The sequence below is a fragment of the Apostichopus japonicus genome, chromosome 21, assembly GCF_037975245.1.
Source record: "Apostichopus japonicus isolate 1M-3 chromosome 21, ASM3797524v1, whole genome shotgun sequence".
Taxonomy (NCBI): Eukaryota; Metazoa; Echinodermata; class Holothuroidea; order Aspidochirotida; family Stichopodidae; genus Apostichopus; species Apostichopus japonicus.
Window position 1 is genome coordinate 11510902 of NC_092581.1, and position 17465 is coordinate 11528366.

The window sequence follows — 17465 nt, forward strand, 5'->3', positions numbered from 1 at the left end:
TAATTTTTTAATTGATCAACATAATTACGTTAGTAGATATATTAATAGCTTATAGTTGTCTGAATATGTAATAATGCTTGTTATTAGTCGATATTATACATAACAAGTGAAAACAATGTAAACATTTAACGAGAACAGAATCTAAAAAAATTATCAAATCTAAATTTATCAGTGTTAGAAGTGGCTTTATATATGTACATGAGATTCTGCCAAGTTATTATCATTTCCTTGATAGTAATATACATATTTTCTAAATGGACGGTATAAATGTCATGAATGAAGAACATTTGATCTATTGTATTTAATATCTAACCTACAAAAGAACAATACCTCTCAAACTGACTGTCTTGCTCGTTTTATAATGTCTTGGTATTCAAGGAATGTTTTTATGCATGCTTTCTATAAAAAAAAAACAATAATGACAACAACATCAGCAAAGACAATAGACAATGGTCTAGAACAATGATCCGCAAACTTTTAGGTCACGACACAGGATCTTTAATGAGCACTGAGCCACGACCCACGACCCACGACCCACCAGACCCCCATCAACCAGACCCTCACACACAAGACCCCCATCCACCAGAGTAGATGCTCAGAATGTTTAAAACAAAGAAGGAACTCCTGCATGCGCCCTACCGAAACTTTTTCGCGACCCTCTCTTGGGTCACACCTCGTAAATTGCAGACCGTCATTCTAGTGCTCAACTGTGCGTTTACTGTGCATTAACTTGCAAAGTTGACTATACTGCAGTATAATTGCATGTACAGTTGTTCACGTATAGTCGCTGTTTATATCACCAATGTTTATTTTCTCAAAGCAAAGATTGTAGTTAAGTCATAATTGGTTGTAGAGCGAGTCACAATTGGTTGCAGTCGATCGTACAAACTTCTTCGCTAAACCAAATAAGAATTACGATTGCCTCAGTGTATGGAAACAACAACTGACTGACACATGAAATAAATTTCCGTTACCTTTCATTCGAGAGCAATGACCGGGGGGGCATTACTTCTGGTAATGACCGGGAGGGGGGAGGGGACATTACTTCTGGCAATGTTACAAGTCATTCTCTGAGACGAATAAAGGAAACTATAAAGAACGTCAAAGAAGACTTATCAGATATGATGGTTATATGGAATAGTTCTATATTCGAAAAAACGTTAATGTTAATGAGTTGGTATGATGTAGTCCAAACGTCAATTTTCATTGTTTTTGTCCTTCTATCGGCATCACGCCAAAATGTCAATATTGAGATTCTTGTCATTTTGACGAATTGTTGAAATTTCATCAAAACGTCAATTGACATGTCCCTTATACTCTTCCGTAGATATGCTTTCGTTTTCGATGGTGTTCTGATATATACCGATAAACTATCTATCATTTGCTGAACTTATATCTTCCTGTCTTCGTCGTCATATCCGGCATTGGTTTCACCGCTAATGGAGCTAACCACCTTTCCTTCCTCTTTCTCAACATCGTAATTACTCTCTTTACTCCTCCTAAGAAAGAAGAGATAAGAATGAACACTTAAAATCAAGACTTTCAAACTTAATATTTAGTTATTTATCTACTTGAAAACTCGTCAGTATTGCCGGCAAAATACAAAATGCTTGGAAAATCATCACTAAATTTTACAAAATATTGAAACGCTATCAGTGTGGCATTTCTTTAGCTGATACATGTTATTGTCGATTGTTAATACAATTCAATATTTCGCTGGGGACAATCTTTGATTGATAAGATAAGGAAAGAAAATATTTAAATTTTGAAAATGACTATTTCATTGTCAGATCAATAAAGACAACGGAAAATGACCCCTCCACCTCCTCCACCCATTCCCCAGCCCACATTCATAAAACACTACGTTAATTTAGATTGAACTCAACGTGTCCGTGGGTTGGTAATTCATGTTCCATCGATTAATTGCTGAGATAACGATCAGAATCTGACCTCAATTTTTTGTTGTTGCAACGATTCCTATAGGTAGCAACGTAATGACTTCGTCATTTGCTTGAGTTTAATACTGGTTTATTTCCATTACCTGATCCATGATGGGAACTCTTTATTTGAAAGTATGGGGACAGAGATGGTGCCATTATAATTAACTCTCTTAACGTTTTATGAAACATTGTGACGGCTTTTTATTAGCTTCCACTTCCTGATCTATGATGCCAGCTCTGTCTTTGAAAGTGTGTTGGGGGGGGGGGGGGATGATGACGCCATTAAAATAAACTTTCTTAAAATTTTAAGAAATACTGCGATGACTTTTACAAGCTTCTAGAGACAGACTTTTAGGAGAATAACGAGTCACGTGTTCAGTGGACGGTGTCTGCACACATGCCGGTCGCAAAGAGTGTTTCGACTCTCTGGCCATAGGCAAGGATTCACGCACTCCACTTGGCACGTTTCTGGTCGACCTTTCACCGACCCTTATCGCATCCTCCCGGGTTATTTTGCGACAACAAGGGAGACATGTTAGTCCTAGGCCACAAAGAAGCACCATATACCCACAGCCGGATATTATAGCCACCGACCTGTTTCGAACCCTAGAACGATGTATACGATTAACAATGCAAGGTATTTCGCTTACACCGTCGCGCTAACCATCACGTCGACTGGAAAAGTAATTACCACGTAAAAATTCGACTGAAATATATATGAACAGAAAATGTATCCAGTTTTTTAGTGGGAATCGAATCCGTAACATACAGCTCATTGCCATACATTGAACCGTTGAGTTATCTGACTCTTCGATGATTATTAGAGTATGACTTTCCTTTCAACTTCTCTTATTATACTACTAAAGAGGCGTGATCGTATCAAAGTATCATATACCTGACAAAGGGCTCTCACACAGGAAGGGGATGGGCATATATGACTTCTGAATATTATTATTAGGTTTAATAAACAGTTGTTTTGGTTCACTTCAATTGCAAGGAAGAGTAAAGTCTTGGTTGATCTTAGCTAATAATCAGTACTTTAATATGACAAGCCTCAAATGGACAATCTAAAACTGAACAAATCCCCCCGTTCACGGACAAGTATATGATTCTTTCTTTAGATTTGAAATTTCAATCAACTTTGCCGAAGTTATGACTGTTTGTGTCGCTGAAAAAAAGCGATGGACGGACATGTCTTGCACACAGGCTGCAGACAGAATCAGGGACATATTTGAGACCTGCCCCGGCCCCACCCCCCCCCCCCTCACAGGTGTCGTTACCCCTCTCGGCCAGTGTAAGTTGTGGACTATACTATACAGGACTTACATCTTGAAGTGTTCACCCTCTTCCATTGTCTCGGGCAGTTGCCTTCCACGGGTCTCCGGTAGAAACAATAGAAGCAGTCCACCGACGATGCATGTAGACCCAAAGATGAGCAGTGGCAATGGTTCCCAGTATTCATCGAGAAGCAATATCAGGGGTGCAAGTATCCCCGCTACCCTCGCTGCCATGGAACATAACCCCATTCCGGTACTCCTAAAAGTTTAATGAATATTCATTGAGGAAGACGAAGAAGAATTTAAAACAACATCAAAATGATGTCTATAGTTGTTATACCTACAGGGTTGAATTTTCCGCATGATGATGGGAAATTCCGGGAGTGTATGTTCAGTTAACATTTAATGCAAACAATTTGCTGGTGGAAAAATACTGTAAAAGTTACAACTTCTGACGTCATGGTAGTTGTTGAACGCACAAAACAATGTCAAATATCCTACATAAACAGTACTATAACACTTTTAGAAATTTCACTAAACTTGATTTTTTCCTGTGACTTGCGTTACGTCTAAATTGAGCTCCACGCCTCACGGGCATATCATAGCACAAATAGTGGTTACATTATTTATAGTTAGACATATTGCACGAACAATAATGAGTGAGGGTTTACGACTGGCTGGAGTAGTCGTTACCTGTGTCTATGCAAACTCGGCTCTATGACTATGATCAGATGGTGTATTTTCAGAAGTTGAAGCAAAATAGAAGGCGTCTGATATTAACTGCTTGGCTGGATTCATTGCTGGGCCCCTTTAAGACATTTTCATCAGACATTGAATGCTATATAAAGTTATTAAAATCAAACTCGTTCTTTCAACTTAACACAATTCATTCAAAGGAAGATGGCAGACGTAAGCAATACGTTCTTCAAATGAAACGGCTAATCTACAACGTGAAGTCAAATATACTTTTATGTGAGATATTGCAATCCTCACCACTCCCCCCCCCCCCCCCACTTATCAAAATTTACTCAAATGACTCAAACTAAGTTTCACAAATGATAACACTGTTAATGTAACGGATAAAAGTATGACACCGACAATTTCAAAGTCACTGTATATTAACCTATATGATTCCGCTCTGTTGAAAAATATCGTCGTTCGGACTATTTTTCATATAAGTATTTAGTTTCTACAACTTTTTTGTTCCAAAAATGTTCAAGAATGTCTCTTTATTTTAAACGAAACTAGTCAATCTAATAAAAATATATTTTCTGATTTAGTCCAAGTAGTCCGGACAAGTTGCTCACCTGACTGGTGTTGGTAAAACTTCAGCTGAATAAATGTAAATTAAAGCGAAGGATGCCGAGATGCCAAATTTTCCAATCATCGCCACAGTTGTCTTCCAAGGACCTTTAGCTAATGAACAAGAGAGTTAGATAGACTACTTAAGTCAGATAGGCAAGTTGATAGACTGACATGATACATCAGGCGCTGATCCAGTATGCTGTGGGGATTACCACCTCCCACCCCCTCCCCCACCCAACACTCTCCAACCTCAAGAAAGAAAGAACTAATACAGAGCACAACCTTGTGTGCTGACTCTTACTATAGACCTATATAGTTAAAGCCAAAAATGTCTCCGCATGCTCCATTTCACGTCAAAAATGTCAACTTTTCTGAGGGAGGACCCCCAGACCGCCCACCTGGGGATCGGCTTCAAAATACCTCAGAGCAACACCCCCTCCATTTCAAAATCCTGGATCCGACGTTGTTTATGAGCGTTCAGCTTTCATTTTGAGTTAAGCGCGCACGAACAATCTAAGGAGGGGCGCACTATTCGTATCCTGTTTCAGGTGAAGTAACATAGCCGCTGCGGCGCCTCGTCGTTGCACGTGCGGTTAAAACCAACCTAAATTATCTGCTATATTATACTATACTGTGGGTTATTAACCATAACCTTATAAGATAAAGGTGCTGTGGCCGAGTGGATAAAGGCGGTGGCATTTGAAGCAATGAGGCTTAGCAATCGGGAGGTTCGGGGTTCGATTCCCGGCCGGGTCATAGTAAGGTGGGTTTTTCATCCAAGAGAAATCTACGGTTTTCCCTTCTGAAATGACTTTCTAAATTGAAAAGATTCCAAAATTTGAGTTAAATGTTGAGTTGGAAGCCACCGACGTGTAAGTTGTAATCCATAAGCCCTTGCGGGCTTCTCCCACATTTGTGGTCGCTTAAGCGTTGTAAAAATAACTGTTGATTATTATTATTATTATTCTATGGCTTGGTACTAGTTGTACGGAAAGCACCATCAGCAAGGAACTGTCCCAGTACACCATCTTTGCAAAAAACGATATTGGTAAACAAAACTATGTCTGTTTTGGCAAATGGAGCGGACAAATAAGGCTCCATCCCCCCCCCCCCCACAAACCTCCTCCCGTATGCAAGAGGGGAAAGGGCCTGCGCAATAACTGATCATGAATATGCTTACGTATAAATATCGTCAGCAAGCAGGCCACTCCTCCCAGTAATTCAAATCCACTGGTAGAGTATTTCCTGCCGAGGGGTGACTCGATGGCAAAAATACAGAGCAGGTACGCAGGCAACTCTACAGCTCCAGATATGAAGAAAGCGATAAAGTCATTGGATCCCAGATCAGAGGTGCTTAGGGAGAGTCCATAGTACACTAAACTATTGATAAACCTGCGGAGAGAAGAGTCGAGTATAATGCTCTAACCATTGGAAGATGCAACAACTATACAGCACAGATAGTTTACTTCAATGCTAACTTTAGCTCTTCTAGTAGATAATATGTGGTTTCCTCTTCTTTTTTTTTTCTTCTTTTTTGTACTAACAAAATGAAGTCTGTTCAGTAACAAAATTTATAGAAAAACTGTAGTATTCATTAACAATAAACCAGGCACTAAACTAACTTATAAACAAAAGATTTATTTCAAACTTCTCACATAAATTTTCCCAGGAACGTGTCCCTGCACGCCTCTCTACCCCCCTCCCGCACCCCTCCACCCACCCCCGGTTCCGCCGCTGCTGCGTTATACCAGTATCGTAGTAGTAGTCCTCAGTATACTTTTAACGTTGTTAAATCTCAAGTTACTAAGTGATGGTATAACTGTCAGGGATTTGCAATTGTAGAGCCTATCTAAGTCACATATATATTTCATGTATAGCCTAGTGTATATATGTTATATATTTAGCTTTGCACATTACCAGTTGTACATAATATTCAAGGTTGTCATCCGAAGATTTGGCGTTCGAAAGAGATCGATCACACTTGGCGTACGCTCGATTTTGGATTTTGCCTGAAAGGAAAAAAAGATGAGTCCCTTTAATGCTGCCAATCTTTGGCAAGTGAAAATTCGTATATATATTATCTTTCGAGATCCGGCTTTAGGAATCACAAATGAAAATAAAATAATTTCGAGTTGGTTAGCATCATGTTTGATCTCTAGAGTAAGGCAAAATATGTCACCAAAAACAGAAAGTAGTATCGTACGATACAGACGACAAAAGCCTACATTGGAATCACGACCTTCCTTACCGGTTTCGAATCTCTGGACATACAATCAGCGTCCATAGCCTAGTGGTGAGGGTGTCCGCATTAAGGGCGGGAGGTCCGGGTTCGAACCCCGGTGGAGGCTGGAAGATTTTTCACTGCTCTGGATTTTCCAACTCACTACAATTTCAATCATATGTATATATATATATATATATATATATATATATATATATATATATATATATGAGCCCAAAATGACGAAACCTGTCATGGCATTTCAGTGTTCCTTGCGAAATCCTTTCTTCCTTGCTAAATCATTCATGCATGCAGATATCTGTATTTGTTTTAGTGACAATCGGTACATTTCTTACCATTTCTTCCGCTTTTTTGAGGTCACTCATGAAGTCTTCCGGTAACTTATCTTCCTTCTTGTTTCCTTTTGCTGCTCGATAGATAATCTTTTCAGCTTTATCACATTTGTTGTTTGAGATTAGCCATCGAGGAGACTCGGGAACAAAACTGTGACACAAAAGAAATTTGTAAAATTTATATTACATTATCAATTTGTTTCTCTTTGAATATTTAAAAGAGGCTTAAGCCTCTTTTAAATATTCAAAGAGAAATTCAAATTTGAATTAATTGGAGAATATCTCCTTTGTGAACACAACTCTGGTATAATTGGCGTTGATGTTATAAAGGCGTTCGAAGCTTCAAACTATTTTGGAGGACAACTTTCTTCTTTTATGACAGATAATATCACCCACGCTGTACTTTCGTTAAAAACAAATCACCGAACATGGAAAACAGCAATAATTCTCACTTCTCGGAGATTTCTGTAAAAATTCAAATGAAAATCTTTGCGGGAAGTACCTGAATCCGCTTCATCAAAATAAGCAAACAAAACATAGCCAATAACAAACGTACAAACAAATAAATCATGTTTTAAAAGTTCACAGAACAAGGATCTACATAGACTTAGCATTATGTTAATCCGGCTATAACACACGAACCAACATCTTCAAAGACAACAAAAGACCTAACTGGTCTATGTTTCGCTGTTTCCTCTAAGTTTAGGCAATATGCACACGATCAAAATGTTTTTTTTTTTTGGTAAAAAAAAAACTTACAATATTGTGAAGGGAAAGAGGCAGAGTAAACCAGCCACCACTAAATTCAAGACTCTCCAGTCTCGTATAAAATATGCTAGAATAGCCAGAAGCATATATCCAAAGGAGAAGAAAACTTCGATAAGGATTCCTGCGATTACTCGTTTGGAAGGCCCAACAAACTCGGTTCCTGAAATAGGTGAAGAAAGGGGAAAAAATAAAGTATTCGCATTTGGACACATTTTTCTATTAATTACCTAGCAATATATTTACTCAAGAGACGACCCCTTTCCTCTGTCACTCATTCATTCATGCATTCATTCATTCATTCATTCATTTATTCATTCACTCACCCATCACTCACTCAAACATTCATTCATTCATTCATGCATTCATTCATTTATGCATTCATTCATTCATTCATGCATTCATGCATTTATGCATTCATTCATTCATTCATTCACTCACTCACTCACTCACCCACTCACTCACCCACCCCTCACTCAAACATTCATTTATTCATTCACTCATTCATTCATTCACTCACTCACTAATTCATTCATGCATTCATTCATTCACTCACTCACTCACCCATCACTCACTCATTGATTCACTCATTCATTCATTCTTTCATTCATTCACTAATTCATTTATTCATCCATTCACTCGTTTACTCACTCACTCACTCATCACTCACTCATGCATTAATTTACTCACTCACCCATCACTCATTCATTCATTCACTCACTCACCCACCACTCACTCACTCACTTATTCATTTATTCACTCATTAATTCATTCACTCACTCACTCCCTCATTCATTCATGCATTCATTCACTCACTCACTCACTCATCCATCACTCACTCATTGATTCATTCATTCACTCATTCATTTATTTTTTCATTCATTCACTAATTCTTTCATTTACTCATTTACTCACTCACTCACTCATCACTCACTCATGCATTCCTTCATTAATTCACTCACTCACCTATCACTCACTCACTCATCAGGCGCGTAGCCAAGGGGGCAGCCGCCCCCCCTTAAGCATATTTAAAAAAAATTAATGTTTTTATGATATCACTAGTATTTAAAAAAAAATGCAAAGATGCAACTTTCAAGGCCTGGGAAGTGCCATTTCCAGCGATCTGGGAGGCATTTTCAGCCAAAATTTTCTTGTACGCTTCGCGCCAACTCATGGTGGCGCTACGCTTAGATAGTTTGCAATGCCGAATCTACAGTTTCGCCCCTACCTTGGCAAATTCCTGGATACGCGCCTGTCACTCATTCATTTATTCACTCATTCATTCATTCAATCACTCAATCACTCATTCATTCATTCATGCATCCATTCATACACTCACTCACTCATCCATCACTCACTCATTCATTCATTCATTCATTCATTCATTCATTCATTCACTCACTCACTCATTCATTCATTTTGTTCGTTCATTCATTCATTTATTTATCCATTCATTCATCCATTTAAGTTAATTCATCCATTTTTGTCCATTCATACGTTAACTATATACGTGTGAGTGTCTTACTTTGATGATTTTCACCATTGCTTATTTATGCAACAGCTGCTATTCAAGGCCCAGCCATTGTGCTTTTTATTCTGAATTTAGATATCAAAAACGGAGTTGGAGAATCAATAACATTTGACAATATACTTTCTAGGTAGGTAAACTCCGACTTGAAATAATAAAATAAATATCGTATCATATATTAACAGTGCAACCTACAAACAGTGATTATGGTAAGGGCTTATGATCTATTGGAATGAGATAACATCAAGATTGATATTATTTGATCTCAAAGGTGAACAACAAAAGTTTGTCCACCCTAAATGTTTGTAGCTTCCCAAAACAGAGTTCCCCCATGCAGTACCACAAGAATGTATCATTCAAACTGGGATAAGATCTTATATGTTTTGACTAAACTGTTTTTGTCTATGCATGTACATGTCAGAGTCGATGGTGTTTAATGACATCAGTCGTCTGTCAAATCAATCTTTTTTCTCATAGAAAAAAGTGAAGAAAACGAAAAGAATGATACATAATTGTCACAAAATTGGTGATAAGACTATGAAAAATGTTTTCGGTAAATGCGTTCGATTAGACGAAGTATTGCGCAAACAAAGATGACGATAACCGTGAAGGTGGCTGATGCTGATGATGCTGATGATGATGATGATGATGATGATGATGATGATGATGATGATGATGATGATGATGATGATGATGATGATGATGATGATGATGATGATGATGATGACGACGACGATGACGACGATGACGACGATGAAGAAAATGACGAAAATGACGACGACGACGATGATGACGACGATGACGATGACAACGACGACGACGACGTTGATGATGACAGGGACGATGGTGACGACGATGACGACGACGTTGACTATGACGACGATGATGACGATGATGATGACCATGATGATGATGACGATGTCGATGTCGATGACTATGACGATGACAATGACGACGACGATGATGATGACGGTGACGATGATGACGATGACGATGATGATGGACACAATGACTGTGGTAACTAAGACTAAGGTAACGATAGCTATAGTGCAATGACGGCGGGAACAACGACGTAGATGACGATATCTATGACGGTGACGACAAAGATGACGACGAATATAACGAATGACGATGGTTATTATAGAGCAAATTATAATAATGAAGGCAACTTACCAATAATAAAAGCTAGTAGGAAACATCCCATGTTGGACATGGCTACTAAACATCGCATCACGGTGTAGGACCATAACGATGGCATAAACGTCACACTCAACGTGAAGACAAACAGAGTCACTACAGCAATATAAAAGGATTTAACCCGTCCAAGGCTGTAGAAGTTTGAAGAATAATTACAACGATTATTGTTGCACATATATCTTTCATATTCACACTCAATATTTTGTAGAACATGTAGGTAACGTGCTTATCATCTTGTTCTCTTTTATTACCCGGACATTCGGCATGATCTTGACTGCAATGGTCGATAACTATCATCATCATCATCATCATCATCATCATCATCATCATCATCATCATCATCATCATCATCATCATCATCATCATCATCATCATCATCATCATCATCATCATCATCATCATCATCATCATCATCATCATCATCATCATCATCATCATTATCATTATTACTTTATATTATTACTTTATATTATTACTTTATATTATTATTATTATTATTATTATTATTATTATTATTATTATTATTATTATTATTATTATTATTATTATTATTATTATCATTATTATTATTATCATTATTATTATTATTATCATTATTATTATCATTATCATTATTATCATTATTATTATTATTATTATTATTACTATTGTTATTATTATTATCGTCATCATTATCATTATCATTATCGTCACCGTCACCGTCACCGTCACGATCATTATCACTATTACTATCACTATCACTATCACTATCACTATCATTATCACTATCATTATCATTCTCATTATTATTATATCAAATGTATAAGTATAATCATTTCTAACTAATTTGACTGAAAAGATAGTGTGCTATTATTATATATTTATTTATTGGTTTGTATATAAATATATATATTTTTTTAAGCGATGATACTTACAAATCGGCCAAGAATCCGTATAAGAGTGAGCCCAACAAGACTCCAAAAAAGAAAGCTGACTGCGAGAAATCGGCCGCAGATTTCTTGTCACAGACGAGGTCAAACTAAAACAAAAGAAGAAGGTAGAAACGATTACCAGCCGTTTCAAAATGAAGAACGAAAGGGGACGGGGGACGGGGACGGGGACGAGGGGCCGGGGACGGGGGACGGGGACGGGGGGCGGGGGATGCGGGGCAAACTGTACAGTTATATACTTATTTCAAATAATCACATATTTTCTTACTTACAAGCTATATTGTAATAATCACGATGTTTAAGGGGAAGGGGGAAGGGGTTACAGTTGTATAATTACTTCAAATGAGAAACAGCTAGTGATCTTTAAGAATACGCTCCATCATATCTTGTAGTGTGAGTACAATGTCCCCGAGTACGAACACAGGGTCTAGTGTGTACGGGTACAGAGCCACGAGTATATACCAGTATTTGATTTCCATGTGTTACAAGTACGAGTACAGAAATAAGAATACAAACTGCGAGTGCGGCAAATGGTACTCGAGTACGACCACACGTAAGCTACAATATTGTATAAACATATCACGCATGAATATGATATTATTGGTGGATGGGTCCTTTCGGTCAACTTGAATAGATATTAGCCGATGTGCGTCACGCATTGATATTTTATTATGGACATATTGTATTGTAATAAAACGAGAAGACATATTTGTCCCCAACCCCCCCCCCCTCCCCCACCACAAGCACAATAATCTGCTTATTGTTCAAGTATTTCCTTTTAAAACAGGATATATTATATATATATATATATATATATATATATTCGTGTTAGTAATAAAATTTAATTTCAGGCAGAATTTAAGAATTTGGTCTTGCTGTAATACATACTATATATAATATAATATATATTTATATGTAGTTATTATATAATATATAGTTATATTTAGTCCTTATTTCGGAATTACTAACATGAAAAGGTGGCTTTCAAGCGCAATTACTTGCTATAAAGTTTGCCGACATTTGGTGATCAATTAAAAAAAAGTTCTTAAATGTGGGCGTTATCTTTATCTGTTTGTATTTTTTACTTGAGCCTCGTTAACCTATTCGAGTTAACGATGTCCACAGACCTCGACCCTGTTTGTTGGTCACTTATAGGCCTATAGTTGCTTAAGATCTTAAACTGTCAATCTAAAACTATACACTTCAGTGGCGGGTATTTGTAAAGGAATTCCTCTCGACCCTTGACTTTGCCCAGATATCTGTTGTTTAATTGGTAAACAAAACAGAACAATGGTATAGTGAGCGCATATAGACACTTGATAATATACAAAACACAAGAGGTTTTGTAAGTAATTTTATACACTGAAGTGAATGCTATAAAGGGAGAGAGGACCGTTGGGATTATACATCTGCAGTACAAGCCTCCAATTAAGCATCTATTGATTATTTACATACAAGATGTATATAAATGAATAGAGGCTGATGTTGCCATTGTTTCTCTCTGTGTTTAACCGTGCATTTAATCAAAACCGACTAAAAGCTAAGCCTTCATAGATGTAATATGTAGCCTATACTATCTTTAGAGGATGGGTATGCTTTGAGTATAGTCGTAAGAATTAAGAAGTTATAGAGGCCGCTTATAGAAACGGGACTATAATAAAGATACAACTTCGAGAGAGAAAAACAAAGTAAGGAACATACACACATACATACACACACACACACCCATGAAAGGACCCGCATTTCATGCACATAATTTATTTATTTTAACTCCCTCCCTCCCTCCCTCCCTCCCTCCCTCCCTCCCTCCCTCCCTCCCTCCCTCCCTCCCTCCCTCCCTCCCTCCCTCCCTCCCTCCCTCCCTCCCTCCCTCCCTCCCTCCCTCCCTCCCTCCCTCTAAATTCGCACCTAATTTTGTCTTTATGGGGGATGGACTTATTTGCTTTCATTATTGCCAACTATACTTACGTCTGTTTTAATAGTTCGTGTATATTCACTTTTATCGTAAATCCAGCCTTCATCGCAATCTGTCTGCCTGGTAGTCTCATCACCCGCGTAGTATCCATCCGCCCAAGTAGTATAGTTCGCATCGTATTTAGAACACTGTGCGTATAAACGGTCTTCTTCTTCTTCGTCTGGTGGAATTGAAGCATTCCTGTATTGATGGATACAACCCATGTATTCGTCACCATCTAGATCTGAGCATGCGTCGTAGTTGCTCTCCCATTCTGCGACGGCGCACCAATGATCCGTGTTAGCTGCATAGAAGACCTGTCCCATCTGATTCATGGCGACAGGTATTCCTATTAGGCATACCATGAAATATATCTTTATCTGGTAAGGCCCAAACTCTCCTATGCTCTTTAAAATATCATCAAATTTCATCTTGGACTTAATTCTGGAAGAGAAAAGGTGAAGTAGAAAATATTCATCAAGTTGATGTTACCGCGATAACCTAATGCACCCCTCTCCCTACCCCACCCCCAACCCCTACCCCCCAAAGCTTCTAGAATAGTTACCATGGTCACGTGTTGTAAATATCAAAACTATTGTTTCTGTTATAGCGATATATGCTTTGAACGTTTGGTTCCAATGCTATCATTTGATGCCGTCGTTTGCTGACTGAGCAAGGCATTCGTTTTTTATATTTTTATTTTTTTTATTTTGATACCCATCAAGCGATGCTTCTCTATGCTTCAGCTTAACAGACCCTTTTTAATCAAGTCAGGTAATGGTGAAAATACCACAGTTCTAATCTTTTGTAGCATTTTCTCTCCAAATGTGTTATGTAATTTGACACTTTTATGAAACAACAATTGAATTTGTTCGCCTGGTTGTATCGCTGAGCCCATCGTAGTCAATGCGTCGAGAGTCAAGCCCCGGGGTCAATTATGTTACCGGACCCGTTTTTTTAACTGTTCATGTATCCCATATTTTCCCGGGTCTACAAATTGATCCCGGGTCCAGTGGCTGTAGTCCTCTATATGACTCCTCCCCTCATTTGCCAACAAATGTTAATATCCTCAAGGACACAGATCTCGAGTGCTAATTCGGCACTGAGTTTCGCGAAATAAAGATAAGCTTTTCGGGCCCAAGCTCTCTACCTTACGTTACTTTCTTGTCATCAGTATCTCGAGTATATATACCTACTCGATAATTATTTAGACTAAACCATCTATCGCATAGGTGTGGTATATATGGCATTCGTACATAATTTATTTTTAATCCCTGCACAATATCCTTCATGGAGAGGGATATCGTGCCATGTAATAAAAACTAGAATTTTTGCGGCGCTTTCACTCTGTTGCCAAGCTTTCAAAGTTATGAATACTGTATGGTCCATTGGGCGTGCGCAAATGGTGTAGCTGTGGAATTCACACCCTCCACCCCAACCCCACCCACATCCTCCACACCTCTGTTTGTCAGTCGGGGATTATTTTTCAGTCTCGGGATTTTATGCATCCACCCGGGGACATCCACCACCCCCCTTCCTTCCCAGCCTTTTGTTTTCAACTACACACAAAATAATAACTAGCGACACGTTGCGTTTAGGGCTATATACTTAAACCGAATTTATAGTCCAAATATACCGTAAAATGCATTTTTAGAGTTATTATTGAATTTGAAAAAAATGACTTGATCTCCTTATATCAGCGTTAGAGAGTCTCTATGTATCGTCACCATGTGTTTTGGAATGTTTACTAGTATCTCGTCTCGTTGGGCAAATGAGTGGTGGTTCATGGATTACGACGTTAACGATATAAACCATATATTTTATAATAAAAATATTTAAAAAATGTGGAAAGGAGCCAGTTTGAGATGTACCGTAGGCCGGTTTTACACGACGGGTATAAAACTATTTTTTTTTTGTTCAAATGAATCAATCTTTAACTGTTATTTTAGTTTTATTTATATTGGGACAGATAAAGTAATTCGCAAACAAAATTGAAAAAGATAAAGATATCGTAATAACCGAGATATAACGGCATTCATATATGATTCTAAGCCATCATATTTTAATGAATGTGATATAACTAATTCAAAACCACTATACAGAAGACTATATCAAGTGCAATAAAATAAATACAAGTGGTATTCTTTTTTTCGGCTTGCAAGACTGAGAGGGAAAAAAATGTGAAACACATTTGCATTGCTCGATAAACAACAAATGCAAATTTAAGAAACAACCAACTTATAGAAATGGAGACACACATGAAAACATTAATTGGTTGATACTTACATATATACATGCAACACATGTGCGGTATCTCCACAGTAAAACCAACAACAGTAGTTGCTACAAGCGTATCCAGGTGCTTATCTGTAACTGAACGTTCTTGATCTGCTCAAGTGCACTGGCTTCGGTGGTTTAGAACCTATTAAAGTCCTGCCCCTCGATAGTGTTGTGTATGTATATATAATTAGCTGACGACATATACGTGAGCAAAACGTTACACACTAATACGTTACCGAGACGAGTACATACAAGTTATGATAGAGTTTTATTTTTACTAGATTGTCTAGTGATATACTATGCCAAAAACTAAACCAGTCTACAATGTCATCAACATAAACGCGTGTGGTGGGGGGGGGGGGGGGTGGGATAGGAGGAGTGTGCGGGATGATATTACACAAAAGACACCTACCCTAACGGGAATTTATGGGACTTTCTACTGCTAGACTTCCCGTCAAGTAACCTTAATTATAATTTCCCCTCCCTTACTCCATATCTGTTTGCTTCTTCCCGTCGCCTTTCTTTGCCCCCCACCCCCCCTGTTACCCTTACCATTTTCGTCTTCCCGTCGAACCGAATTTCACAACCACTGCAAAAATCAGAGTGTCATACCCTTTAATATATATTAACAGTTATAGCACCTGTCGGTGCTTTAGTGTCCTTCCAGTGAATTTTTCAATAACAACTTCCTGGTCATTCATCTTTAACCCTAGATGGAAAGCGGGCCTGGGTATAGGGTCTCAGGGGTCACATCTACTTCGGCGACTGCATTGTAACCTTCGTAAGCAGGTGTACGGGATGCAGCCAACCGGTGCAGGAGTAATACATGTCTGCTGTGCGGGCAAGCCACTGTGCGGCATTCCTCCCTGTCTGTACTCGTAAAAAGCTGTCTAAGGTCAGGTTCTGGGATTTTCTCTTTTAGCTTTTCCTTGCAATTTTCTCAGTACTTACTTCAGTTGTTTGAGACAGTTTCTTTTAGCAGGTTGTACACTGCTGCATCCATTTATTGTGTATTGGTGACAACACTGTTTTATACGCTTACCAGCCTCTCTTTTTGGGTTTACAGTTTGTTTGTCCTGGCTAATTAATAGTTCGTAAGTACTCGATGTTTTGCTTTTGTTCACTAGAAGTTAGGAAATGTCATGTTACTGAGGTGACATCAATTGTTTAAAATGTTGATTACATATAAGGCGTATATAATCACCTTATTTATCGGCAACTCAATATGTACCATGAGAACACAGTTACATACTATGTGTTTGCTCACCGTTCAGTGGCGGAGCGTCCATACAGTCAGAGGGCAAATGCCCCCCCCCCCCTCCCTGACGGACTCAAATGGTTTGCTGACGCCCTTTTCAGCTTTTTACCACTTTTTATTTATTCCCGATCATTGACTTTTTTATTGCGCTCTCATCTACCTATTGACATTTGTCACATTTTGTTTGCGATGACACCTATTTATTCTTCATTTATCTGCAAATTAGGAAATTGCAAGGCCAGGAAAGGGTAATTTCCGGCGATCTAGGGAGTATCTTTACTCAAAAAATTTCTGTACGCTCCGCACCAACCTGTGGTGGCGCTCCGCTTAGATAGTGTCGAAAGCGTCCCTTCAAACCATTCTCGCCCCCTTGACCAATTCCCCTAGCTCCGCCACTGTCACCGTTATCATGACAGTTGTATTGTGTTGCTATATATCGGATGTGATATTATACTTCA

The 17465-nt window shown here is 38.4% G+C and overlaps 1 protein-coding gene and 1 non-coding gene across 2 annotated transcripts; one reads left to right on the forward strand and one right to left on the reverse strand.

Moving 5' to 3' along the window:
• On the reverse strand, nt 1-15897 carry LOC139963003 (organic cation transporter protein-like). The gene is made up of 11 exons (XM_071963454.1): nt 15756-15897; nt 13484-13913; nt 11501-11604; nt 10563-10717; nt 7856-8024; nt 7100-7247; nt 6440-6531; nt 5703-5914; nt 4525-4633; nt 3267-3476; nt 1-1499 (listed from the first exon to the last, which is right to left on the reverse strand). The coding sequence occupies exons 2-11, from the start codon at nt 13898-13900 to the stop codon at nt 1391-1393; spliced, it is 1725 nt and encodes a 574-aa protein (XP_071819555.1). The 5' UTR covers nt 13901-13913; nt 15756-15897; the 3' UTR covers nt 1-1390.
• Trnal-uaa (transfer RNA leucine (anticodon UAA)) lies at nt 6799-6870 on the forward strand. The gene has a single exon. It is a non-coding gene; the product is annotated as a tRNA-Leu (tRNA).
• Nucleotides 15898-17465: the final 1568 nt, after the last annotated feature.